At 50.3% G+C, this 27,569-nt stretch overlaps 1 protein-coding gene across 2 annotated transcripts in view; it reads right to left on the bottom strand.

The window, feature by feature from the left end:
* SENP7 (SUMO specific peptidase 7) overlaps positions 1-27,569 on the bottom strand; it is a 1,147,653-nt gene that overhangs the window by 216,741 nt on the left and 903,343 nt on the right. For both annotated transcript variants that reach the window (XM_078657763.1, XM_078657764.1), the window contains exon 18: positions 18,869-18,921. In XM_078657763.1, coding sequence (XP_078513889.1) covers positions 18,869-18,921 — 53 coding nt within the window. The remainder of the gene's footprint in view (positions 1-18,868; positions 18,922-27,569) is intronic.

Below are 27,569 nucleotides of genomic sequence, written 5' to 3'. Positions count from 1 at the left end.
AGTCTGGTAGAGGGAAAAACACTGGGAGTTCACCAGACTGGTTAAGGTGGAAAGCAGAGACGACTTTAGGTAAAGAAATTTGGGTTAGTCCTAAGAACCACTTTGTTATGATGGATTTGGAGAAATGGTTCTTGTATGGTTAATGCCTGGAGTTCACTGACTCTTCTGAGAGAGGTGATCGCAACTAGGAAAGCCACTTTCCATGATAGAAATTGCAATTCACATTTGGGGCGTGGCTTGGCAGCCGATGGAGAAAGACGGGTGAGCGCTGAGCTCCGAGTCGGCCTCCCCTATTAATCCTGGCGATAATCATCCTGGCGGCCTTGAAGCCCTGATTTTGCCCGCATCTCCTCCCGCACGCCTGGGGGACTGATCGGAGGCGGTGGGCCCGGGTCCGCTGCTGTGTGGAGCCCGCGCCGCGCCCGTGACCTGCTGGGCGGCGCCGGCCATTTTGCGGCCTGGACGACTGGCCGCATCCCCGAGGGAGTGGAGCCTGGGCCATCTTGCTGCTGAGTATCTGAAGGAGCTCGGCGGGGGTGCCTGACGGTGGGGAGGCCGGAAGCAGCCCTCGGCCCTGGGGGCCTGCTGAGCGCCGACTGCGGAACGCGGAATTGGGGTAAGGGCAGACCCTGCGCAGACTACCGGAGTAACGACGGACCGGCGCTGGCCCCTGGCCGCTTGCCGTTGGGGGGCTCTGCTGGGCGCCAACTGCGGAGCGCGGCACTGGAGTGGGATTTGGCCCTGCGCAACCCCCCAGAGGGAGGACGGATCGGCGCTGGACCCTGGCCGCTCGCCATCGGGGGCCCTGCTGGGCGCCAACCGCGGACCGCGGGATTGGGGTAAGGCCTGACCCTGCAAAGCCTGTCTGCGTAGAGACGGACCGGCGCTAGCCCCTGCCTGCTTGCCAGCGGAGGACCTTACTGCCACCGGAGTACCTGGCGACTCGGCGCTGGGGACACTCGAGAGGACCGGTCATCTTGGGGCCCTGATGGCGGCGGCAGCGGCGGGAGGCTGAGGCCCGACCTGGGACCCTGCGGACGTGGCGGGAGCTGACTCCTGGACCTGCCCTTGCCGGGGGTGTTGCTCCCTGACCCCCGTGTGATTGGAACCTTGGGCGACTGCCCCCGACGCCATATTGGGCTGGCTGCATTCGTCGTCGCTTCTGGACTCGGAGGAGCGGCGCGCCCAGGGGGGCTCCTCGGGGTCGGCGGCATGCGGAGTGCAGGGTGGTGACCAGGTGCTGCTAGGGAGTTGCTGGTCTTGGAGGCCAGCGGAACCGGCGGGTGTACAACGCGGAGAGTGACCCCAGGACTCGTGAGCTTGCGAGTTGGACTTGGAGGTGGACGCCAACCCTGCTACTGCGGAGTCGTAGCACGACTGTCACCATGGGGAAACGCCTAAAGCCTCCCCCAGAGGCTGCTGGAGGGGCGACGGATGACCAGGGCTCCACTCTGGACGTTGGTCCGGCGACGGGTCTGCCGCAAAGCCAGCTGGAGCAGATCCTGAAGGCCATCGCCGACACCAGGGAGGCCCTACATCATGACATCGGGCAGGTGTCCACGAGCCTGGGCCTACTACGTGCGGACCACGCCAAGTTGGCAGATCGGGTCAAGCAGGCCGAGACCCGGATGGATGCGCTGGAGCCCGCGACAAAAGCGGCGGACGCCCTGATGGGGGAGCTGCAGCAAAGGGTGCAGCTTCTGGAGCAGAGGGCGGAGGATGCTGAAGGGCGCAACCGCCGCAACAACATTCGCGTGGTGGGCCTGCCGGAGAAGATTGAAGGGACGGACATGCTGAACTATCTGGAGACCTGGCTGCGAGCCGTGGTTGTCCCGGAGGGTCTGTCGCCATTCTACACTCTAGAGCGCGCCCACCGGGTGCCGGCTCGTCCCCCGGCCGAGGGTCGGCCTCCCCGCCCGGTGGTGGCGCGATTGCTGCATTACAGGGATCGGGACCTCATTTTACAAAAGGCGCGTGCTCTGGGGCCCTATAAGGTGGACAACGTCCAAGTCTCCATATATCCGGACTACTCCTTGGAAGTCCAGAGACAACGCTCGACTTTTCTGGCGGTCAAGAAGGCTCTTCGGGAGGAGGGCGTCCGCTACTCCCTCCTGTTCCCAGCCCGCCTGCGGATCATGATGGATGGCAAAACTTCCTTCTACGATTCTCCTGACGACGTTTGGGACTGGCTGGAGTTATACAAGACCGGCGCGGATGCGCATCACACACCCGGGGAACAACGGAGAGCGCCACCGAGACCCAGGCGGAGTAGGAGGCCCAAGAAACGACCGCCGAACGTTCGGACACCTTCGATCTCACAAACTGAGCTGGAGCGCAGAGATGCCCTCCGGGCAGTCTCCACTATCTCCCAAACGAAGGGCCCCGCATCGGTTGTGGAGTCGGGCTCCCGAGGAGGCACTGACGAGGGGACTTCGGAGGAGTCGGGAGCTGGGGACCCCATACCGCCCCATGTCACACCTGGGACTGCTGATGGGTTGATGGATGAATGATGTTAATGCTCCCCTACAGTGGTATTGTATAAACTGATGTGTTCCTGATCTGGGTTTGGGTTGGAAGCAGTGTAGCCGGGATGGGTCTGACAATGGTATTGGGCGGCTAACTCCTATAGTGGTTGTTGCTTTAATCGGGGTGGAGATGCGGGGCACATGGGGCACGTTGGGGAGTCCTGACTAGGAGGAGTGTGCGGTTCAAGATCTGTTGGAAGAGGCGACAGGCCACCCCCTCATATCTCACATCTATCGTGGGACTCTGGTAGTTGCCAGAGACTGTTCTTTTTGGGAGTTAATCATTTGGATGGGTTTCTACTGTTTGGGGCCTATTCTGGGGAGGGGTGGGGCATGGGATTGTTGGGGGATGTCGGGGTTTTGGGGAGTAGCCAGTGTGTATGCGATACTTGCTTTCATTGGGACTGTATTCGTTATTCGGGATGGGGACCCTCCTTGAACTGAAGTGTGTGACCTGGAATGTGAGGGGTCTGAATTCCATGCTGAAACGTCAAAGTCCATGCCTATCTTGTCCGCAGGGGGGTGCAGGTTGCCTTTTTGCAGGAAACTCACATTGATCGAACTGAGGGGAGGGCTCTGCAGCGCAGATGGCGGGGACACATGTTTTACACTACCTACTCGGCCTTTGCAAGGGGGGCTTTGATTTGGGTGCGGGCGGGGATTCCCTTCCAGCCTTTGGTAACGGTGGTTGACCCTGAGGGGAGGTTTGTGGCTGTACAGGGCCGCCTAGATGGGAGGGACGTGACGCTCTGCAGCATCTACGCCCCGAATGTGGACCAGCCTGCCTTCTTTGCTCGATTGTCTGGGAAACTGGCAACTGTCCTGGCTGGCACGGTCCTGCTTGGGGGGGATTTTAACTCTGTACTGGACGTAGAACTAGATAGATCTCACCCACCTCTGGCGCAGGCGTCGGCTCACAGACTAGCGAAGAGTAGGAGGGAGTGGCAAAGTGGCTGGGGCCTGGTAGATGCATGGCGGACCCAACACCCCATGGAAAGGGACTTCTCCTTTTACTCCCCCCCGCACGATCTGCATGTTCGCCTAGACAGCATTCTGTGTTCGTTGGACGCTCAGAGCCTGGTCCGCCACAGCGAATACTTGGCCAGGACGATATCCGACCATAACCCTTGCTTAGTGACGGTCCAGTGGATGAGGCGACGCCAAGCTATCCCGACGTGGCGGTTGAACCCACTAACACTGGAAGACCCGGCATTCAAGGCCGATGTGCGCAGTGGGGTGGAGGGCTACTTCGACGCTAATGTCGGCACAGCCTCCAGCAGGGCGTTAGAGTGGGACGCCTTTAAGGCGGTGATTCGGGGCGTTTGTATCTCGGCTACCGCGGGAGTCCGTAAGACCCTCCTGCAGGACGTAGAGCGCAGCGAGGGCCGCTTGCGCGAAGAGGAACGACGCAGTCACACGGACCCTGCGGCTCACGGAGCGGTCTCGGCGGCACGAGAGGTAGTGGCGACGACCATTGAAAAGTTGCGCTGCTTTGACTATAAGGAGTTTCTGGTCTGGGCTCACGCCGAGCGTGACAAAGTAGGCTCGCTGTTGGCGTGGTTGGCCGGCCCTGGGACCCGTGGCTCCCCGATAGTAGCGCTCGCCACCCCAGAGGGGCACATGGTTCATACGCAGTCGGACATTAACGACCAGTTCCTCCAATATTATAAACACCTTTATAAGAGCAGGATGCCGGACCCTCCGGTGGAGCTGGAGGAGTTCCGGTTGGCGGCGCAGTTACCCAAGCTTGACCCGGAGCATGCGACCCGCCTGGGCGGGGACATCTCCGTGGGGGAGATCAGAGTGGCCATCAAGAACATGGCCCGCCGCAAGACTCCTGGCACGGATGGGCTGCCGATCGAATTTTATGCGGCATATGCGGATGTGCTGGTTCCGAGATTGCAGGCGGTTTACTGTGAGGCCTGGGACTCGGGGTGCTTGCCGGCGTCTACTCGCGAGGCCTTGGTGATACCCTTACTGAAGCGGGAAGGAGACGCGAGCTGCCGTTCTGCGTACCGCCCGCTCTCCATGCTCACCACGGATTATAAGATCCTGAGCAAAGTCCTCGCGACGCCTGACCCACATGCGCACCTTGGTACATACTGACCAGGCGGGCTTTATTCCACAACGCACCACTGCCACCTGTGTGCGCCGGTTGCTCCGGATCATGGGGGGAGAGGCCGCTGCTAGTCCGGGGGCTGCAGTCCTCTCCATTGACATCGAGAAGGCATTTGATAGCGTCGAGTGGCCGTACCTGCTCCGTGTGCTGGAGGCCTTTGGACTGGGCGAGCGCTTCGTGAAGTGGACTGCCTTGCTTTATGCCGCGGCCACGGCCCGTGTCAAAACAGGGGCCACCATCTCCGCGGTGGGTCGGGGAACCCGACAGGGGTGCTCTCTATCCCCCCTGTTATTTGCACTCGCTATTGAACCACTGGCTGCGCATGCCCGTCTGGGTCGAGCGTATGCAGGTCTGCCGCTGAGAGCCGACACCCACTACATCTCTCTCTATGCGGATGACTGTTTACTGTTTCTGGCGGACACAAACGATTCCCTGCGTGGTGCTGAACGGCTGCTGTCGGATTTTGGTCAACTCTCGGGACTGAGAGTTAACTGGGGGAAATCATGCCTCTTCCCGCTGACCCCGGGGGCAGATGACATCCAACCGGAGGGCGCACTGCGGTGGGAACTCCATTGCCTCCCCTATCTGGGCACTCACATCTACCACTCACCATTGGCCCTCTTAGATGGCAACATCAACAGAGCGATTCGGAGCTTGCAGGGCTGCATGAGTTTCTGGCGGACGCTGCCGCTCTCCGTCGCGGGACGAGTCGCGTTGCTGAAAATGGTGGCACTTCCCCGATTGTTATATCTGTTTCGCACCCTGCCGATCTGGATCCCTGCATCGGTCTTCAACAGACTCCGCTCCCTAACATCTGGGTTCATCTGGGGGTCGGGTAGACGACGAGTTGCGCTGACCACGTTGATGCGCCCCAGGGCGGACGGGGGTCTCGCGGCCCTGGATTTTGAGTGGTACTACTTAGCGGCACAGCTGCAGTGGCTCACCCAGGCGGTGGCTTTGGAATTCCGAGGCCCAGTGGGAGTGGCGGGCAGACTGTTCCCGAGGCACATCATCTCCTTTATAATCTTGGGCCAGAAACTAGACCTCGCCCAGCTCACACTGGAGGAACGCACGATTCGCAGTTGCTGGCTTCGGTGCCACAGGCGCTTTGGTGCCGCTCCCCCCTATGCCCCTGAAATCCCGCTAGGGATGTGCACGGCCTTTCCGCACGGTGGCGACTGGTCAGCACTGGCGATCTGGGAGGAGCTTGGCTTGCAGATGGTTGGCGATCTCTACAAGGATGGGTCACTGCTCACGTTTCAAGAATTGCGGGATACTTACGATCTGCCGAGGGGTGACTATCTGCTGCATGCTTCCTTAGTGGCTGGTATTCGCCGTCATTGGAAGAGTGGGCTCGCCGAACCGTGGACCTCGGAGTGCTGTCAATACGTGGTAATGGCCGCTGGCACTTACAAGGCCGTCACGTGCCTTTACAGAAGGCTATCGACTGCTGCCCTGCGACCCCTAGATGAGCTGCGAGCCAAGTGGGAAGGGGACATTGGGCGACCTATTCCTGAGACGACATGGCCACAGCTGCTGCGCCGGGCATGGAAGGGCACTAGGAACGCCAGGTTTCAACTGGTCCAGTTTTTTACCCTGCACCGTGCATACCTAACGCCAACTAAAATCTCGCAATATTTCGAGGGTGCGTCCTCGCTGTGTCCTAGATGTAAGACGGCGAACGCGGACTTCGCTCACATGTTTTGGGCCTGCACTTCGATGGCGGGTTACTGGGAGGCGGTGATGTCCTGCCTGAATGCTGTCACGGACCGGCAGATCGATCCCGACATGGGCACCTGCCTATTACTGTGGTTCCCTCACACTCCTCGTACTCGAATCACCAGTAAATTTTACGACTTGGGTTTGATATTAGCCAAACGTGAAATCACCATGCTCTGGAAATCTACCCTAGGTCCCAGCTACTCGCGTTGGAGGTCTACTCTGGAGCGCTGGGCGAAGGCGGAGAGTACCTTGCGGCTGCGACAGGCCAGGAGCCTAGATAGTGACAAGGCATTAGAGGCGGCTAGGGCGTGGGAGGCACTAGTTGAGGCGCTCCAGCAACCGGAGGGTGACCTGAGTGAGGATGAGGGAGGATCACTAGGTTGAGGACACTGGGTTCAGGGATACCTTGCACTCACCATGGCGCACACACTACTTACACCTACTAATAACAGATCTGAGGGTTCTGGTTCCCCATTGAAGGGCGTTACTTACCCTACCAAGGCTCCTATCCAGGAAAGGAATGTGATACCATGTAAATGATTGAGAAGGAGAAGCGTGACACACTGGCTGCAGGGGTGGGATAAGGGGTGGGATGATTCGGTTAGGGGACTGTTCTATATAAACGGCGTCTTGTTGGAACTGTACGGATATATTGGACCATTGGCTAAAACCTTGAATGCTTATTTTCTTCATTGTACTGTACCTCTTGAACTCGACTGCCAATAAAAACTGTTTTTGCAAAAAAAAAGAAATTGCAATTCACATTTATGCATGGGTTCAAATGGGGGACTCATGAGTCTGGTAAGTACCACATTTAGGTTCCATACTGGAGAGGGTGGAACTCTAGGTGGAATTATCCTTTTAAGTGCTTCCATAAATGCCTTGATAGCTGGTACTGTAAACAAAGACAAATGTTGTCTGTTTTGGAGATAGGCTGCTATTGCTGCAAGATGTAGTCTAATGGATGTATACGCTAGGTTACATTGTTGTAGATGCAAAAGGTAACAGATGATGTCTTGAATAGAAGCATCTAGTGGGTTGATTTTGTTATTTGTACAGTAAATTACAAATCTTTTCCACGTTTCGGCATAGCAAGCTCTAGTGGTAGGACGTCTAGCCTCCTTAATGATGTTCATGCAGTTTGGCGGTAAATTAAGGTAGCCAAACTCTAGCACTTCAGGGGCCAGAATGCAAGGTTGAGTTGATTGGGATCTGGATGCCTTATCTCTCCATGGTTCTGAGTGAGAAGCTTGGGTGAGACGCGAAGCTGTAACAAGGAACTACTGATCGTTCCAAGAGGGTTGTGAACCATGGTTGTCGGGCGAATGTTGGAGCAACCAGGATCATTGTGAGGGAATGCAGTTTGAGTTTCCGAACCACTAGTGGAATGAGTGGGAGAGGCGGAAAAGCGTAAGCAAATCTGCCCGACCAGTTCATCCATAGCGCATTGCCTTTGGACAATGGGTGAGGATACCTGGATGTGAAGCTTGGGCATTTTACGTTTTGGTGTGTAGCGAACAGGTCTATTTCTGGGTGTCCCCACGTTTGAAAAAATGGAAGCAGAACTTGAGGGTGAAGTTCCCATTCATGGATCTACTGTTGTTGGCGACTGAGTAGATCTGCAATTTGATTGTGTACTTCTAGGAGGTGTTCTGCAAGGAGATATATTTTTGGAGGAATGGCCCATCTCCATATTCTTTGAGCTAGGTGCGAAAGCTGGAGAGAGTGCGTCCCTCCCTGTTTCTGTATGTAGTACATTGCTGTCATGTTGTCTGTACGTACCAAGACAGCTTTGCCTAGGAGGTGGAGTTGAAAAGATTTTAACGCTAGGAAGATTGTGAGCAATTCCAGGTAGTTTATGTGGAATTGTTTTTGTAGAGGGGTTCATATGCCTTGATTGGTATGGGTTTGAAGACGAGCTCCCTAGCCGGTGAGCGATGCATCTGTTGTTATCACTATCTGTGAAACCGGGCCGAGAAACGTCCGCCCTTTGGAAAAGGTATTTGTGTTCCACCACTGTAGAGAGAGATGTGTGCGGTCGTCTACCAACACCAGATCTGTTAGCTGACATTGAGCCTTGTTCCACTGATGTGCCAAACACTCCTGTAAAGGAAGCATTTGGAGTCTTGCATAAGGGACGATGAGAATGCAAGAGGCCATCATCCCGATTAACTGCATTAACACTCGTGCTGGCAGTGTGTGTTGAGGTTGAAATTTTTGTATTAGAGCTTGTATGGCACTTATCCTGACTGAATTGGGGTATGCTAGAGCTTTTGAAGTGTCTATTGTAGCCCCAAGATATTGTTGTATGTTGAAGGTGAAATTTGGTGAGGTTTACCGTGAATCTCAAGTGGTGAAGCAGTTGGATTGTTTTGTGTGTGTGGTGCACAGAGCTGCTATGTAACTTGGCTTTTATAAGCCAGTCGTCTAGATAAGGAACAACATGAATGTGCTGTCTTCTTAAGTGGAGACACTTGGTGAATACTCCGGATGCTGTAGTCACCCCGAATGGGAGGACCTGGAACTGGTAGTGTTGACCATCTACCACAAACCTGAGATATTTCCTGTGAGCGGGGTGAATGGGAATATGAAAGTAGGCATCCTTTAAATCCAGAGTGGAGAGAAAGTCGCCCTGTTGAAGTAGTGGAAGCACCTGTTGAAGAGTGACCATCTGGAAGTGGTTTAGTAGTCTGAGGTCCAATATGGGCCTGAGAGTGCCATCCTTTTTGGGGATTAGAAAATAGAGGGAGTAAACACCTGTGCCTTGTTGAGGTAGGGGGACTGACTCTATTGCATATTTTTGTAATAGAGTGAGAACTTCTTGTTTCAGAAGTGTTAGATGTTCCGTGGATATTGGACGTTGTCTGGGAGGGATGTTTGGGGGGTAGAGGTGAGTTCCAGGCAATAACCATACTGGATAATTTGTCTTACCCAATTGTCTGTTGTGATTGAATTACAGACAGGTAGAAACTGTGTTAGCCACCCCCCGACAGCAGTGGAATGATCGGGGGGTAATGGAGGGAAGTCACTGTTTGGTGGTAGGAGAAGTGCAGGTATAGTTTCCCTGCCTCTTCCTCTATTGTTATTTCCTGTGTATCTTCCACAAAAATATCCTCTGGATGAGGAGGATTGATCGGGGCTTTTATAAGACGAGGCCGTGTTTTCTGATGCAGCAGTCTTTGAGCCACCCCTAAAAAGGAGCGACGAAAGGCACCTCTGTTAGGGGGTAGTTGTAATGCCCCCATGGCTTTAGCAGTCTCAGTGTCTTTCTTAACTTTTTTCCAATGAAGAATCAATTGTGGGGCCAAAAAGTGTTCTGGAACAAATGGCTGATTAAGAAGTGCTGACTGTACCTCTTGTTTGAAGCCTGAGATGCGGAGCCAAGCAAATTGTCTTAGCAAGATGCTGTGTTATTGGCAAGCGAGGCTGTATCATCTGCATCCAGGGCACATTTGATGGAAGTGCTTGTTATAAGTTTACCTTCTTAAATGAGGTCGTGAGCGTTAGCTTTGTATTGGTCTGGTAAGTGTTGTATCAGTTTTTATAGCTCGTCATAATGAACTCTATCACACCGCGCCAGGAGAGCTTGTGCATTAGCAATGCGTCAATGATTGGTCGCCTGAGATGCAATTCTTTTGCCTGATGCATCTATAAGTTTTGATTCTTTGTCAGGTGAAGGGGCGTCACTTGTTGTCTGATAATTTTCCCATTTTCGTGCATTTGAAACAACAAGCGAATCTAAAGGCACCTGACCCCTGATGTAAATTGGGCCTGTAGGAGCAGCTTTATATTTTTTGTCCACCCTTGGTATAAGTATTCTAGCAATGACAGGGTCTTTGAATACCTCATTGGCATTTTTTATCATCCCCTTAAGCATGGGTAGTGTGTTAGTGCTTTTTTGTGATGGAGCGAAAGTTTCGACAAAGAAATCCTCTTCCAAGGGGTCAGTGTGTAATTCCACCCCATGGAATTGAGCAGCTTTATTAATGAGTTGTGCGAAACAGATATTATCATTGGGTGGTGATGGTCTGGAGGGATAGAGATCGGGGTCATTAGTATGATCCGGGTCTTTATTATAATCATACCAGGGGTCTGGGTCCTGTGGAATGTTGTCCTGATCATCATCTCCTTCCCCATCCCCTTCTCCAGCTCCAGCTCCATTCCCATACTCATTATCATCCTGTTGCCCAGGTGAAAAATGTGGTGGTGGTGAATTTGCTGGTGAAATTATTAGATGTGGGTTAAAAGGTGGAGGAGAGGGAGGTATGTAAGGGGTAGAGGGTTAGTACCCATGTCTTTTTTCTTTAAAGGTATGTGGTCGTCTTCAGGGAGGTCCAGCTTCTGTTTTTTGTGAAGTGTTGCTCGACGTTTCCCCAGTGTCTGGGTCAATATGCAATTGTTTTTGCTTCGGATCCAAAGACTCTTGTGGAGAAAGTTCTTTAGATGTAGTCTGTTTATGAGGGCTTCCGAGTTTTTTAGGGTCGGTGCCCTTTGGTGCAGGCTGTTTCAATTCCGAAGACTTCCCTGTTTCGGATCCAAAGGTTTTTTTGTTTTGTTTCAGTTCCGAAATTATTTATTTAATTGGTTTCGGCTCTGATACTTTCGGTTTAACCGGTGCCGGTTCCAAAGCTTTCAGTCTCGGTGGTTTTGGCTCCGAAGTCTTTGGTTTTTGTAAGTCTTTCTGTGCCGAAGATGTTTTCGGTGCCAACAGCGGAGCGACAGACTTGGCCTTGTTTTTCGGTGCTGAAGATAGGGGTTCGATACCTGGACGGGGTTGGCTCGATCCCGAGCCGGAAGGTTTGTATTTATGTCTCGAAGGCGGGGCGTCCTAAACAGTATTACTGTGTCGACCTGAGCCCGAGGGTGAAGGTTTAACCGGAGTCTTTGGTGTTTTTGTGGGCAGTTGGGGCTTGTTACTCACGGTTTATTGAGCCGGAGTGATGTTGGAGTCCTCTTCAATGTCGAAGTTGTCGTCTTCCGACACGGAATTGTGCCCTTCTTCTTTGGCGCTAGGATAGAATTCCGAATCTTCTCCGAAGATATCCGGCACCTGGACTAGAGCGGCATCTCATCTCGTGCCGTCAAGCCAGACGGTCACAAAATGCTTTCTTCGATCGAAATGATCAACAGGCCTCGCAGGTGGTTTCTTCGTACTCCGGAGAGAGGCAGAGGTTACAGACCTCATACAAGTCCTAGTGTAGGAACTTAGCACCACAGACGGGGCGCTTTTTAAATGGAGTCCGATCTATGGACTGCTTGCATGGTCAGTGCGAGTAGGCGTCAGGGCCCGCGTCGATCGAAGTACTGGGATTTTTACGATACGTGTCAAAAAGGAAAAGGCAGAAAACAATAGCGTTGAGTGGTAAGGATTGCGAGTCGAAAAGGTTCGAAGACGATCCCGAACCGGAGCGTCGCAATATACATCCGAACCCGATGGCGGAAAAAAACAATCTGGAGATGGAGTTGATGCCCATGCGCACTATCGTCCTAAGACGGAGTGACCTACCTCGTGACTACAAAGACTTCTAACAAGACAGAAACAAAGTGCAAACATCCGAGCCCAACACCAGATGGCAATCTATGTATATGATCTACAGCTCATATGCCTCGAACACTAGGTTTCCTTCCAGGATGCCTGCTTGCCTGAAAGGAATGGAAGTATGCGCTATGAGTTAATTTGAAATTGTAAAGGGCAATTTATTGCTGTAATGGATGCTTGGGAGCCGGTACTTGCTTTCTTAGATCAAATCACTGAAAGTTTTTTAATGAGCTGTGAAGTGTGTGTTTCTAATTGTGATTATATTTATATAGCGCTTATTATCCCTGAGGAGATGTTGAAGGCCAGTGAGAAGTAAGAAAAAAAGGGAAAGCCGGGGTAGGGCTGGCAAGCCAGAAAAGAAATTGTGGTGAAATGTGTTGGAATAATAGGAGTGTTTTATACCCAGGAAAGTGCTCAGGCACTTGGTAATATGCATTACAGATTGCTACTGTAAACTGTCATGTATCTGGCATGCACATTGAACATTTCTGTTCTGACTTTCCTGTAGGGGCATTTTTATCCGCAGATTAGTAGTCCTGATGCATTTTATGGGAGTTGACAATAAGTGAAAATGGTGGGGTACTTCAGTTTTATATTCAAATTAATTTTCACAAAAAGTATCAATGTTCTGAAAGACCTTACTAGAAAAGGTGTTTCTGAATGCACAACTGAGTTCTGAAGTGATTGCTTTTAATTTTAATTGTATTTACATAGCGCTTACTATCCCTAAGGAGGTGTTGAAGAGACAGTTATGTACAAAAATTGCATTGCATATGGTCTGGGTATTTCTAAAATCTATATTGTAAAGATCCATTTTATCGTAAAACATTTTGCGCATTTTGTAGCAGTTTATCTTATACTGTGTGTAATGCAAGTATAATAACGACTTACATATTAACTGTGCTTTCTGTCACAGGCTGTGACCTAGTAGCACTAATAATACACATATCTCTATTCTCCACTGCACCAACCAAGATTGAATTCTGTGGCTCTCTAGTTAGACACAGACCATTTAAGGTGGATTAACTACGAGAGGTTTAATAATGTACTATATTGCATTGCCCACTGAGTAGCACTTTTCTATTTATTTTTTATTTAAGCTGACCCTTATTTTATATGTAGCTACCTGACAGTGAAAGACCTAAAAACGTACAGAAAATGTTGTTGTTAGCCACACCTTTGAGCTGCCCAAGCGCTCACACTCTCAAGGCCCTCCATTCACCCCTAAACATGACTGAACTCAATAGAAGCAGCAAACTAATAGAACCAGGTTCAGTTTTTACTAAAATAGAAGCGTCTGTTTTCATAATGTTAAAAAAGAAACCTTTTTAGAAAAACACTGTGAAAGAAGATTAAGCGATCACTTCCTACCCTGGAATTAAAAATAAAGCATCCTACTGAGACCTTACAGTTCAAAATTAATGATTGTAAATGGTATGTTTTAATTGTGAAGAATGATGTTCAGCAACCGCCAGTTCCATGCAGCTGTAAAAGCCAAGCCATCAGCATCCCATGAAATTCAGTATGGTTCTCCTCGGATGTCATGCACTCACGTTGCAGCCCATGCATTACACCCGTTATACCCAGGGCCACTGGGATTATGCGATTATGCAACTGCAACGATTTTCACTTAATTACAGATTTGCCACATAGTCAACCATCTGCCACATAAGCTGCAGATTTTAACAACAAAAATGTGTTTATAGCTCAGCCGGTTTATTAGTTACTAAAAAGCAGCAACACGTGTTGCTGCGCAGTAGAGGACCCTTTGCAAAGCTGGACTGGTCGCCATTTTGTTGCTTATTGCAATATTTGGTTGTTAAACTGTGAGGTGCAATCACAGATTGACCGTCTATCTGGAGAATAACAGGCGCACCCATCACATTAGTTCAGAAAGTATCATCATACAAATAAGTTTTGCCAAATTATGTTTATTTGTGAGAAAGTACCACTGTGAATTTTTAGGTAATTCCTTTTTTGAAACTTTTTTTTTGAACTGTGTATTAAGTCTCTGATACCAAACAACAGCCACCCACCAATTTTTTGTTTGCTAAACACTGTTTAACTTTGTTTCCCCACCATAAAAATGATTTATTGTGGGAATTGGAGACGTTTATGGTGGTTGAGGATGAGGAGTGCCAGATTCTAGAAATTTTGGTCAGAAGAGAGTCCTTACGCCTAAAAGATTTTAACCGGCGGGTCTCGGCATCAAAATGTTTCAAGACCTCTGTTCTAAGGTAAGGAATCTGCGGCTAGAAGTCTCTATCAGATATATGGAGCCAGAGTTCTCCCCTTTGCTGGAAGATGCCCTGTGCCACCTCCAATGTTACTACCATTCGTAATCCGTGAGGCAACAGCAGATAATTTCATCTGCCCTGGAAGGATATTAAGATCCTGCCAGGTGCTGGGCGATCAGGGAAATTCCTTGAGCATTCAGCCACTTCCAGAGACACAGACCCTCCTCACAGAGGACCCACAACACCACCCTGCCCTATGTTTAACAATATTACATGGCAGTTGTCTTGTCCATGAGAACCTGCACAGGATTCCTCTTGATGGTCGGGAGGAATGCCTTCAGTGCCAAGTGAATCTCTCACAACTCCAGCAGGTTGATGTAGAAGTGAGATTCTGATAGAGAACAGAGTCCTCTAATCCCCAACTCTCCCGGGAGACTTCCCGTATCCATCAATGATGTGCCCATAACAACCATTAGCTTTGGGTGGGATAGGGAAAGGGGCCTTCCGCTGGTCCAGTTGTGGGTTAGCAACCACCATTGTAGGTCTATCGCAGTCTCCTCCGAAACCTGGATGAACTCTGCAAGGTCTCCTTGGTGCTGCGCTGCGCCCACTCCGACACCAGAACCCACAGCAAAGCTCGCAAGTGCCAACTAGTGTGAGCCACAAGCAGGATGCAGGAGGCCAAGAGGCCCAGAAGTCTAAGAGCTGGTCTCACTAAGACCCTTGTCATGGGTTTAAACATTGGGAACATTGCTCGAGTGTCCTGGACTCATTGAGGCAGAGGGTAATCTCTGAAAAGCAGAGCGGCCTGGGTGCCTCTAATGAAGAAGAGCCGTTGTGAAGAAGTCAGGTGTGACTTTGGCACAGTGATGGAAAACCCCAATCATGTCAACAGGTCGGCATTGTCTGTAGGTGACTTATGACCTCATGAGGCGAGTCAGCCTTCAGTAGCCAGTCGTCAAGGTATGGGAATACTGGTATTCCCAACATCTGCAGATGGGAATGTAACCAGCCCCATCACCTTTGTAAAAACCTGAGGTGCACTAGTAAGGCAAAGGGGAGCACGGTCAACTGAAATGGATCTTGGCCTACTTGAAACCACAGATAGAATTTTGGAACTGCAGTATGGGGAGATAGAAATAAGCATCTTGCATATCCCATGCCACCATATACTCTCCAGGTCTAGCGCAGGCAGAACTTGGGCCAATGGGAGCATTTTGAACTTGTCTTTCCAGAAGGAAAAGTTCAAAGGGCGCAGATCAAGGACAGGACGGAGGCCTCCATCCTTTTTTGCCACTTGAATGTATGGGGAGAAACAGTCAGTGCTGGTCTCTGATGCTGTCAACCTTGGCCATGAGAGCTAGTACTTCTGCTGAGTATAGACATGGTCCTTTGGGAGGTGTTGCGGTGTGGTTGGCATATCCGGAAGATAAGACAGGAAGGGTAGGGAATAACCATGTTCCACAAACTGGAGAACTCATTGGCCGGATGTGATGCTCCTCCACCCAGGGAGGTAAAAAATAACGTGGCCTCCCACTGGGCGATCATGTGGTGTCAATGGTAAATTAAAGTGGTTTTGCGGCAGCCACAGAAAAGGGGGGAGCTAAGGTTTGTGTAGAACATTGTCACTGGGAGTCTGGTCGCTGTCAGCTTGATCCCCAGCCTCAATCAGAAAGGACTAGAAGGCCTGATGTTGCTGAGGTACATACTGACTGTGCCTCAGCTAGTATTCCCTGCTGAAGTCTCGAAAGAGGTGAGACTGCTGGGGAAACTACTAAACAGGTGGAGCGCGACCAAGAGAGTGGGCAGTGACCTTGCTCTCTTTAATTCTTTACAAAGCTGCGTCCTTCTTCGCTCAAAACAGCTTAGAGCTGTTGAACGACATGTCCATTAGAGATGGTTGGACAACAGAGGAGAAGCCTGAAGAGAGAATCTAGGTATAGCAATGAAGCACCACATGAGCTCCAACCAACACTACCTGGAAAGACAGTTGTGTCCAGAACCAACTGGACAGAGTATTTTGCTGTGTCTTGACCATCCAAGATAAGGCACTGCAGGGTTGACCGTATTTCAATCGGGACTGTTTGCAAGATATCCGACACCCAGTTGATCCTCTCTCTCGCCAAAGACCCCCACATCGCCAAAACCAACCTCCATGAAGGAATGAAGGCCGTCGCCGACTGGATGAGAAACAGCAGACTGAAGCTGAACTCGGAAAAGACGGAGGTCCTCATCCTCGGACCCAGCCCCTCGGCCTGGGACAACTCATGGTGGCCGACTGCACTAGGAGCACCCACCGACCGCGCACACAACCTAGGGGTCACCCTCGACTCCACCCTCTCCATTACGAAGCAGGTCAACGCCGTCTCCTCCTCCTGCTTCAACACCCTCCGCATGCTTCGCAGGATCTTCAAATGGATCTCATCCGAAACCAGAAGGACGGTCACCCAAGCCCTCGTCAGCAGCAGACTGGACTACGGCAACGCACTCTAAGCAGGAGCCCCAGCCAAACTCCTGAAACGGCTCCAAAGCATCCAGAACGCCTCTGCACGCCTGATCCTCGACATCCCTCACCGCAGCCACATCACTCCCCACCTAAGAGACCTACATGGCTCTCCATCAACAAGAGAATAACCTTCAAGCTCCTCACCCACGCACACAAGGCACTCCACAACACCGGACCAGCGTATCTCAACAGCCGACTCAGCCTCTACACCCCCACCTGCCAGCTCCGATCCGCAGACAGCGCCCTCGCCACCATCCCCCGCATCCGAAGATTGACCGCCGGCAGCAAATCATTCTCCCACCTCGCCACCAAGACATGGAACACCCTCCCCATCCGTATACGGCAGACCGAAGACCTTCTGAAAACTTCTCAAGACCTGGCTCTTCGAACAGTAGCAGCATCCTCACACCCCCCCCCCCCCCCCCCCAGCGCCTTGAAACCCTCACGGGTATATAGTGCGCTTTACAAATGCTATGATTGATTTATTGATTGATTGATTTTGTCCCACAGTACATGCAAGTATCTGCCCTGGAGGTATTTAGCACTGAAGGACTGGTGAGCAAGGCTGGTGGAAGAAAAAGTATGCTTGGCGACTAGCTGCATGCACTTTGATTCTCTATCCGGGGAGTTGTGGGGAGCACATTATGTATGAAGCGGCTAGGGGATCCCTGTACTACTAAGCTCTCTGGAATGGGGAGTTGGAGTAGGAAATCTGGATCCCCAGGCATGGGTCTATGCCATCATGTAACTTGTCTATTTAGCAGAGGGTAATGTTCTGGCTTTGCCCTCGTGACCACCAGACAGAACAGAACATTCATAAAGCCCTTATTAAATGGAAGCAGAGGTTCTTGACTGGTTTGGCCTGGATGGAGACCCTTGGTTAGGACAGTTGTTTTCACCTCTGGCATGGACCGTGTAAGGACTACAACCTTTGTTGCACTCCTTATCGCTGTGGCAAAGGAGGCAAACTCTTCTGTTGCCATAGCTGGGTTGGGTTGAGAGCTGTCCAGGCTTCACTGGCATCAGGGTAACCCTATTGGAGGCTACCTTAAGATCCTTAGGGCCTGCAGATGATCCAGAAGTGTCCATTGGAGTAACAAAAATCCAGTCTAGAGCCCTCTTCGACATGTGCAGTTGCTGAGGGGTGGCCTAGGGCCCATGGAAGGTAGGGAGTATTGGGACCAAACTCAGATTTGGTTCACAGCTGAGGGAATGCCTCCATGGCTTAGAGGTACTTTAAGCACAACACAAGAAATCGAAGCATGGGTCCCCTTTGTCCCTCTTTCCCAAAAGGTGGAAAAGCAGGACGAAGGGGACCCATGCTTCTACTTCTTATGTTTCTTAAATTTCTTCGACTTACCTGAACTCTTGGGCTTCAAAGATAAATAGTCACAATAGTGGCCCTGGGGACGGCAAGTTTGGCTTCGTAGTCGTGGCTGGCCTTCTCATTCATCTTTCCTCAGCATTCTTGCATACCTGGAGCTGAGGTACCAGTTACAGACCTCATTGGTGTCTGTCCCCAACATTTGTCAGTTTCAGTTTTTGCAAGGTTTAAACCCTGCATGCTTTGAAAGGGACACGTTCCGTGTAAACTTGGAACAAGGGAAATAAAACTGTAAATCTGATGGGATTCAAAGGAGCTCCGTGTCCAAGGCATGGAAAGAGGGGAACTGGGTCAGCACACTGATGAGGCACAGATGTAGGGGCTCTAACATCACAGTCCGCACAAGACCAATCTAACACTGAGCCACACTACGCCACCTATCAACATACAAGTGAATTGCTGTCAAAATATCTCTGGATTCAGTCTGGCTCCTGGGAAAATTCACAAACTAGAAGAAGTCTCAATCAGAACTGATAATCTTACAACTGAAAGAAATCAATCTAAAGTTCGAGGTTCAGACACTACTTCAAGACAAGAATTGTAATTCAGCCCGACTGTAGCCCAAAACCACACAAATCATAACAAATAAAATATGTTTCTCAAGAAAAACAACTCTGGCATTTTGTCATCTCCATTTTTACAATAAGTGCACATTTCAAAGATCTTGTTAATCATTAGTAATCGTTGAAGTTCATGATGAGATTACATAGCGGTAAATACTTCTTACCAGAATTATAATAATATTATAATTACTTGGAGAAAAAGACGATAATAGCCACATTCTGAATAAAAAGCAAACATACAGCCTTGAATAACAACTGAAATTAGGCAATTACCTTTGAAATCTTTAAAGCTGAAGAAACTGCTTCAGAAGTGGGCTGATCATTCCCTAAGACAAAAAGACACAAGACAAGATAAATGTTATTCCACCGCAAAGAGGAACCTTGTGGTTACATAAATACATATGTACAGGGGGGGGGGGGGCTGGGGGGAATACTGAAAGGAATGGTGTCCCTGGTGACCTGCATGATTTTTGCTTGATCCACATCCCCAGCAAGAAAAGGACTGTTGTGGCTGTTGTAGCGGTGACAGGGTATAGGGTTGTCTATATGCCAACCCTCTGGAATAAAGGTTGAAACTGATGTTGACCCAGGGTGAAAAAAGCTAAGTAATGCACTGTGGTTCTACTTTTCCCAAAGCGTTCAAGAGCAAAATCAGCTTTTTCGCCAAATAGGCAGGACAAATCAAAAAGCATATCTATAAGGTTGCCTGCACATCCAGATTGTCCACCGCTTGTCTTAAGCAATCAGTAGTATCCAGGTGAGACCAAATTACATATTAGGCAGCATACTGGCTATCCTAAATGGTTTGAACCACAGAGGCTCAAAACTCCTCCAGGACCACCAGTAAGATCTTGCTGGCCATGTCTGAGATGGCATACCTATAGCAGCCTAAAAGGCAGACCGCATGGTTAATCTCACAACCAAGTTAGACGAAGACACTTCAGAATGTCTCAATCCTTTTGGACACCCTGTCTGCAGTGGTGTAACGAACCTTGAGGGGGCCCCCCTGCACGGTACGTGAAGGGCCCCCCCTCCGGACTCAATCTGGAGCTCCCCAGCAGAAGTGCGGTGCTCACGGGGCCCCCTGGAGGGTGAGGGTTCCACGCACCGCGGGGGCTGCAGGGGCCTGTGTTTCGCCCCTGCCTGTCTGGGGGACACATTAGGATTTACTTAGCTGGTGCAAGTCTGAACTAGCAAACTCTCAGGAGCAGGTTGCTATTTAAGAAATTCTGGGTCACCAGGCCCCGGTCTGTGGCATCTAGCCAACTGCCTGTTCAGTGCTGGGCAAGAGCAAGACGTAGCTGTAGTACCCATCAGGGTATCAGTCAGCACTTCATTAGTTGGAAGTAATGGCTCAAATCAGGATGGCACAGGTGCAAAACCTCAGTAAGAAAATTTTTCTTGATTTGAACAGAAGGCAACTGTAGGTTCAGGACTACAGCCACATGTCTAAACACTAAAGCAAATTAAGCCCTCTCTTCTTTTGGGGCTACAATGAACAAGATCAGCTCTGAATTTGAGCAAGTGACAAGCTCACTGGCATCCTACAAGTTCATATAAATACTGTCATCATATTGTGGGGGTAAATCATCCCCATTATCACCATTGTCATTATTAGGTGGCAGCAAACTGTGGTCAGAATCTGAGGTAAAAAGATGATTGAGTTGCTTAGGAAGGCTCAGTAGTAGAGGAAGAGTTTTGTCTGAATCAGATCGCATAGGAACCGGGTGCGCTGGAATAGAGTCAAGGTATTACCGTGGTCGGGGTCAGACACTGACGTTGACGGGAAGAATATATGACGTTACTTCGAAAGCCATTAGTACGCATGTCATTACTACAATGTTTTTACTTTGCAATGACCATTACTTCGCAAGTTTAAACTGCGCATTAATTTCGATTGTAACTGCATGGAAATGTACTTTAAATGCTTTTTCTCCGCATTAAATTAATATGCATACCATTATAACTCTTTTATTGCACGTAGTATGTAAAAAATATATCTAATACTATCCTATCCCCTGTGACGAGTGGCAGGGAAATTTTGGAATGGGGGAGTATCGCAAATATAATTCACAACCCTTTTTTTTAAATTGTTTTTATTAAACAGGTTTCTCATCAACAGTCATTACATTGAATAGATATTATCATCATTACATTTGTAGGGATAGCATCATTACAGTCTCCAGTATCATACATTTTCATACTTCTATGTCTCCTAGAGTAGAATTAGAATGTCACAGTTCGGAACTAGTCTCCTCTTTGCCCACCACCACAGCCTCTCATCACTCCCCATCCGAATCATCATCTGACGAGCTGTCCGAGTCGCGCTCAGGTAATAAGATCAGCAGCTCCCCCCTGTAGCTATTCCATGCCGCCCAAATTTTGCTCCATTTTCGCGTGCATCCTCTGTTTGCATATACCGCCCTTTCTATTACCATAGTAAGGTCCATATTTTTGCACCATCCCGCCAATGTGGGTAATCCCTCCACACCCCATTTCTGAGCAATATCTCTTTTCGCCATCATGAAGCCCAGTGTAGCCCAGATTTGACCGTATCGGTTAAGATCGTTTGGATCCCATACATTCAGTAAACATTTACGTGGCTCAGGCAAGATAGATAGCCTCAGTGTTTGCGAAATGGTACATAACACCTGTCTCCAGTACTCAACTATCGCTGGCCAGTCCCACATAGTGTGGAAAAAAGTTCCCTCTTCCCCACAACCTCGTAGACAATACGGGTGCTGCACTCTCTGTAGCTTATGAAGGGTAGTTCGTGTGTAATATATGCAGTGTAAAATTTTAAGCTGCACCAGTCTAAGTTTTGCGGATATGCCTACCTCCTTGGGTGATGCCAATGGTTCCGACCATTCTGAGTCATCCAGGTCTCCTATGTCTGTCACCCACTTCTCCCTCAACTTCACAGTGGGGTCAGGCATGTTATTAACTAGTTTTTGATATGTGAGTGAGGTTGCTCGCTTTGGCAATAAATCAGTAAGTAGTCGGTCTTCTAAGGGAGAGGCCTCGGGTACTTCTGTATCTGGTGGGAGAGCTATTAGTAAAGCATGCCGAATTTGCACATATCTATATGTTTAATTTGGACCCATGTTATATTGTTTCTGTAACTGGGCAAACGGGACTACCGTCCCCCGCTCCCACAAGTCACCCACTGTGGATATACCAATATTGTCCCAGTGTGTGAAGCCTTTACTACTTCTCAGGAGACCCAGTGCCCTAGTGTCCCATAACGCAGTAAGTTTCGTTATTACCCCTTTCCATCCCAATTTCTCCAGTGCCTTGTACCATATGTCAACCGTCTGTTTCGTGGAACCCTCCAGCTTCGCTGCAAGTCTCTTATCATAGAGTGCCGCTAATACGTTCGTTGTGCCCAACTGCACCCTATTCGCCCTGTAGGCTGGGTCATCTTGGGGGGCATGTAACCACTGGTTAAGGGTCTTAAGCTGCACAGCCCAGTAGTATCGCTGGACATCTGGCAGCGCTATCCCCCCATCGTACCAGCTCCTACACAACTTCACCTGAGCTATACGTGCAGGACGGGCTCGCCATAGCAATTGCAACACCTGCGCCGCTATATGCTGAAAGTATTTAGGTGGTATTGGATATGGTGTATTATCAAGAGCGTAAAGAAATCTCTGTAGCGCCATCATTTTATACAGCGCTGCCCTTCCCAAAAGTGTAAGTGGCAACGACGCCCAATACAAAGTGTCCCTCTTCAGTCTGTCCAGTGGCGGAGCTAGATTCTTTGTAAAGAAGTCCGCTGCATCTTTGGTGATGGAATTCCCAAGTATTTAAAGGAATTCCCCGCCAGCACCAATGGGCACCCCGCTGGCAGTACCGGAGCCGGTCCCCGCAATATATAGAGCACTGATTTGGACCAGTTAATCGTGTACCCTGACGCCTCCCCGTGTGAGTCACACAACCGTAGGAGCTCCGGGATTCCCCGCTCTGGTTCCATCAGGTAGACCAACATATCGTCTGCATACAGCGAGAGACGGTCTTCCCAGTGCTCCCCCCAGCTAATTCCTCTCAACAGTGGGGTGGACCTAAGTAATATTGCTAGTGGTTCCAATACCAATGCAAATAGCAATGGGGACAATGGGCATCCCTGCCGCGTCCCCCTTGTCGGGTGTATCGTTTGGGATACATGACCATTAGCCGTGACTTGCGCCAACGGTGCTGTATATAAATCGAATCCAGGCCCTGAATTTGGGGCCAAAACCCATTCTGGACAGTACCGCAAATAAATATTGCCATTCAACCATGTCGAATGCCATTTTGGCATCCAATGATAAAATTACCGCTGGATCCGATTCACAACCCTTATATTTTTTTGTAAAGTCACGTAATCAATAATCATTTTTAATATGTCCGACATGCTTTAAATAAATTTAATATGGCTTTTGGGTGCGTGAGTCATTCTTCTGTTTCAACACATTTACCAATCAAACCTCTACACTACACAAAACCTCAAACACTACACTACCCTACACTACTCAAACACCTCTACACTACCCTATAACACTACCCCCTAACCGTCCATCCCACTTCCCCCAGTCCTGTCCCTACACTCTTACACTACACTGCATGACACCCCCGACGCTACCCTAAACCCTAAAACCCTAAAACTCTATACTACACAAACATCACACCACTATCCTGAACCCTTAAACACTACATCCTGCACAAACTTTCCCCTTCCCCCACTCATGTCCCTACACTCCAACACTACCCTGCACAACCCCCCTCCGACACTACCCTAAACCCTATTACACTACCCCACACAAGCACCACAGCATTCCCCTAAACTCTAAATCACTACCCCCTGCAAGTCACTCCCGCCTCCCCCAGTCTGCTCCCTTCACTCAAACACTACCCTGCACGCCCCCTACACTTCCCTAAACCCTAAAACACTACCCTACACAAACACCACAACACTACCCTAAACCCTTAAACACTTAAGCACTACCCCCTGCACAACCCTCCCCCGACCCCAAGGCCAGTCCCTACTCCCAAACACTACCCTTCACGACCCCCGACATTATCTTAAACCTAAATACAGTACTCTACACTACACAAAGAAAACACTACAACCTAAAAGACTACCCCCTGCATGACCCTAAAAACTACACAGCCCACTTACCTCTCTCTCCTCGTGGTCCCTGTCTTCCCCTTCATTCGTGATTCCTCTCTTCTCCTCCTTAACGCGTCGTCAGTGGTGCACGTCGTTGTTTGGAAAAGGAAGTGCCTCCTTTTCCAAACAACGATGTTGATAGTCTGCAAAGTAATTCACTTGCGAAGTAACGGTAAATACGAAGTAACAGCATCCTAAGTAAAATAGTAGAAAAAGATCCTGCGAAGTAAAAAACGCGCAATAATGGTACTTCGTAGTAGTGCCCGCGAAGTAATGGTAGATTACCTGACAGGAGCGCTACACTGACCTCTGGCACTGGAGATGTCAGGACCATTGTTAACAAATTCACTGGGACATGACTTGGAACCGCAACTGAAGTTGCCACCGGAGTCCGTGCAGAATCCGAGGCAGGTTCCACTGGCCCAGGTGGCGCTGAGGAAGGATCCACAGAAGGTAACCAGCCTGTAGGTCCCTGCAGACCCTTGGGGTTCAAAGGCATGCCAGAGGAGTCTAGAACAGTGTCAAAAATACACAGCATTGCCTTCCTAAAGCCTTCGACCTGTTGCAGCAATGGCCCAGGAATTTCGGAGTGCAGCAGAAATCAGTTGGCACTATGACACTCTCTTTACTTACCTTCGGACAGAGAGTGGCTGGATTGGGTTGGAGTCCTGCGTCATCTTCTTATGATTCTTCTTTGACCTGGGCTTTGACTTACCCGATGGCTTGGACTGCGAAGAAGACCTGTTGCGGGAACAGCCGCTATAGAGGGAACGGATTCATACCCTCCACTTGGAGCATGAGCAGGGCTTACACCTACACAAGGTCTGTTAATTCTTTTTGTGTTCAACGACGTATAGCTTTGCTTCACATTCACACATCACCTTTGAGGCATGAGGGAACATTCTTTACAAGACTTGCAGTCAAGCTCCAAGCCCAATTACAATAGGCACACCTCGTGCGGGTCCTTCACCAACATATGTTTCAGACAGTCACAGCATGGTGAACCCTGCAGTCTTTGGTAGGGACATCATTCCCTTACACACTGGAAAAAGGAAAGAGTTTTTTGACTGATGAAAAAGGATGATCCGCTTTCGAAGGCAAAGGGTCTTACTCAGTCACTTTCAAGGTGGAACAAAGCCAATGCAGAGCCACAGGACGTCACCTAGAAGCGTGTAGAATTATTGCTGTAAAAACCTTCCCAGATCCAGTCTGGTGACTGGGGAATATTGCAAAGATGAGGAGTCTGCAGTTAGAACAACCTATCAGAAACTAGCTGTCATACTGGAAAAGTATCTAACCTTACTATCAAAAGTGACAGCTTTAAGGGGGCGTGGCGAGCAGCCGACAAGATGCCTGCGTGCTAAGTAAGCTCCGGCGGCGAGGTGCCCCTTCAAACAAATCCGGACATTTATCCTGCCTTTTCTCGGGAGGCCGAGGCTCCCGCAGCAGTCCGTGACCGAGCGGCAATGAATGCCGTGATTCCGGTCTAAATCCGACAGCCGGAGCCGGTGTCGGCCGCGTACACGTCACAGCGGCCTGCTCCCACAGAGGAAGCCGGGGACTCGAGTAACCCACTAGCCCGGGTGGGTGCCGAAAGTGACGCCGGAAGGAGAACGGAGGCGGGGACGTCCCAGACCTGTTCACTGAGGGGGAGAACTGGTGAGCTGTCGGGTGCACCGTGGATTGAAGAGACCGGCTGGGGGAGAGACGAGACTGGAGGACCAGGTGCGGGGGACTGGGGGCCCGGGGAGTGGCCGAGGTCTGCACGGCGCGGCGCGCACCAGGCTACAGGGAGACGGCGCCACAGCCAGGGTGTCTGAACCGCGCCGGATTGCGCGACCCGATGCCCCCCTCTCCCTCCCACTCCTACCAGGACCGGACCACAACCGGCACATAAGGGCCCGCCGTGCTGACACTGGACTCCTCGGCTCCCACCCCCCCACGTGCATAACCTCGGGGGCCGGGGTTGCAGACTCTGGGGGCTAAAGCCGCCACTACCAACAAAGAGGCCTGGGCCCCATCAATATTCCCCCGGAACTTGTGGTGACCCTCTCCCAGACGGCGACGGACACGAGATCGCCTCCCACCACTCATCCCCGGGACCGGCGGACACACGGAGAGCCCCGTGAAAAGATGGACGCACTCTCCTTAAAGACCGACGCACATTGCGACGTCGCTGGCTGGAATCACCAACGCTCAGACACGTGCCAATAGACAACAGTCCCCACTACAGATCTAGAACGGAGCCATGTCAGCCAGAGGCCCCTAGAAACCAAAGCACACAAGGCAGATTAGATAAATATGCCTACTCAAAAGACTTTCCTCCGCTGTCAGAGGGGAAGAACCAAACAGGCGGAACGCAAGGAGATGACGCAGGGACGAAGAAGAAAGTAACTCTGGAAGACATAATGGCGACACTATCCAACGTACAAACCACAGGGGGGTTCCAATTCTGCAGAAGTATCGCTCCTCCGTGCTGATTTTCAGAAAATTACCACCAGAGTTGTGGAGGTGGAGCGGAACACAAAGACCCTGACCAGTGACACAGCAATCCTGAAGAAGACCGTCTCACGCTTGGAATCGGAAAATAAAATACTGACCGATAAGCTGGATGACCACGAAGGGCGCTCACGTAGGAACAACGTTCGCATTTTGGGCATTCCGGAGAGTGAAGGTACCCAAGCTATGGACCTATATGTGGAAGACTTGATAAAAACCAGACTGCAACCTAAAGGGCTCTCTGTTTTCTTCTCGGTGGAACGAGCACACAGGGTGCCGGGTGGAAGGGCCAAACCAGGGGCGCGAATCTCCCCACCAATTTGCTTACACAACTCGTCAATTTCCTTCTTTCCCCGACTACACAGCAGCGGTGGCAAAACGCCGTCGCAGTTTCATCGAAGTAAAAAAGGCGCTACGAGACCGGGAGGTGCCCTACTCAATGCTGTTCCCAGTAAGGCTACGAGTTGTAGCTGAAGGAAAGACATTCTTCTTCGAGACCCCGGAGGAAGCCTATGACTGGCTTGAAGGATGGAGAAGGACAGGCAGACCCAGATGGGGAAACAAAGAACCGCATCAACGGACCGACACCGAGGGAGGTGACAGGCAGGACCTCTTCACACCAGAAGAACAAGTTACTTACCTTCGGTAACGCTTTTTCTGGTAGATACTATATCTGCCTGTGGATTCCTCACCTTGTGAATATCCCCTTGCGTCAGCAACATTCGGAAATTCTTTTGTAGCTTCGCGCCGACGTGGATCCGGACGTCACAGAGGCACGGCATCGCACGCGACCTCGCTGACGTCACCGGCGCCTATAACAGGCCCACGCCGGCGTGATGACATCAGTTCCGCCCTTTTTTCCGTGCCATCGAGGCACACGGACGGACCGATGATAGTAGAAATATACACAGTATACGTAGTATAGAAATAAGGTAACACACACAGTGTGAAGCAAATGCAATAACAACATTTGAAATAAACATTTCCATGACAATAAAATAACACATCATAGAAACTCTGGCATAGAAGAGTGGACAACGGGGAGGCGGGTGGGTCAGTGAGGAATCCACAGGCAGATATAGTATCTACCAGAAAAAGCGTTACCGAAGGTAAGTAACTTGTTCTTCTGATAGATACATCTGCCGTGTGGATTCCTCACCTTGTGAATAGAGTCCCACAGCAGTCCCCACTCCCGGAGGAGGGTGTCCACTCTGCTATACCAGGAAATCTTGGAGGACAGAGCGCGCGAAGTGGCCGTCCCTCCTCACCTCGGTATCCAAGCAGTAGTGCTTCGCGAAAGTGTGGAGGGAGGCCCAAGTCGCGGCT

This window comes from Lissotriton helveticus, chromosome 8 (assembly GCF_964261635.1).
Source record: "Lissotriton helveticus chromosome 8, aLisHel1.1, whole genome shotgun sequence".
In the NCBI taxonomy this organism is placed as follows: domain Eukaryota; kingdom Metazoa; phylum Chordata; class Amphibia; order Caudata; family Salamandridae; genus Lissotriton; species Lissotriton helveticus.
This window is presented reverse-complemented; position numbering and strand designations above follow the sequence as displayed.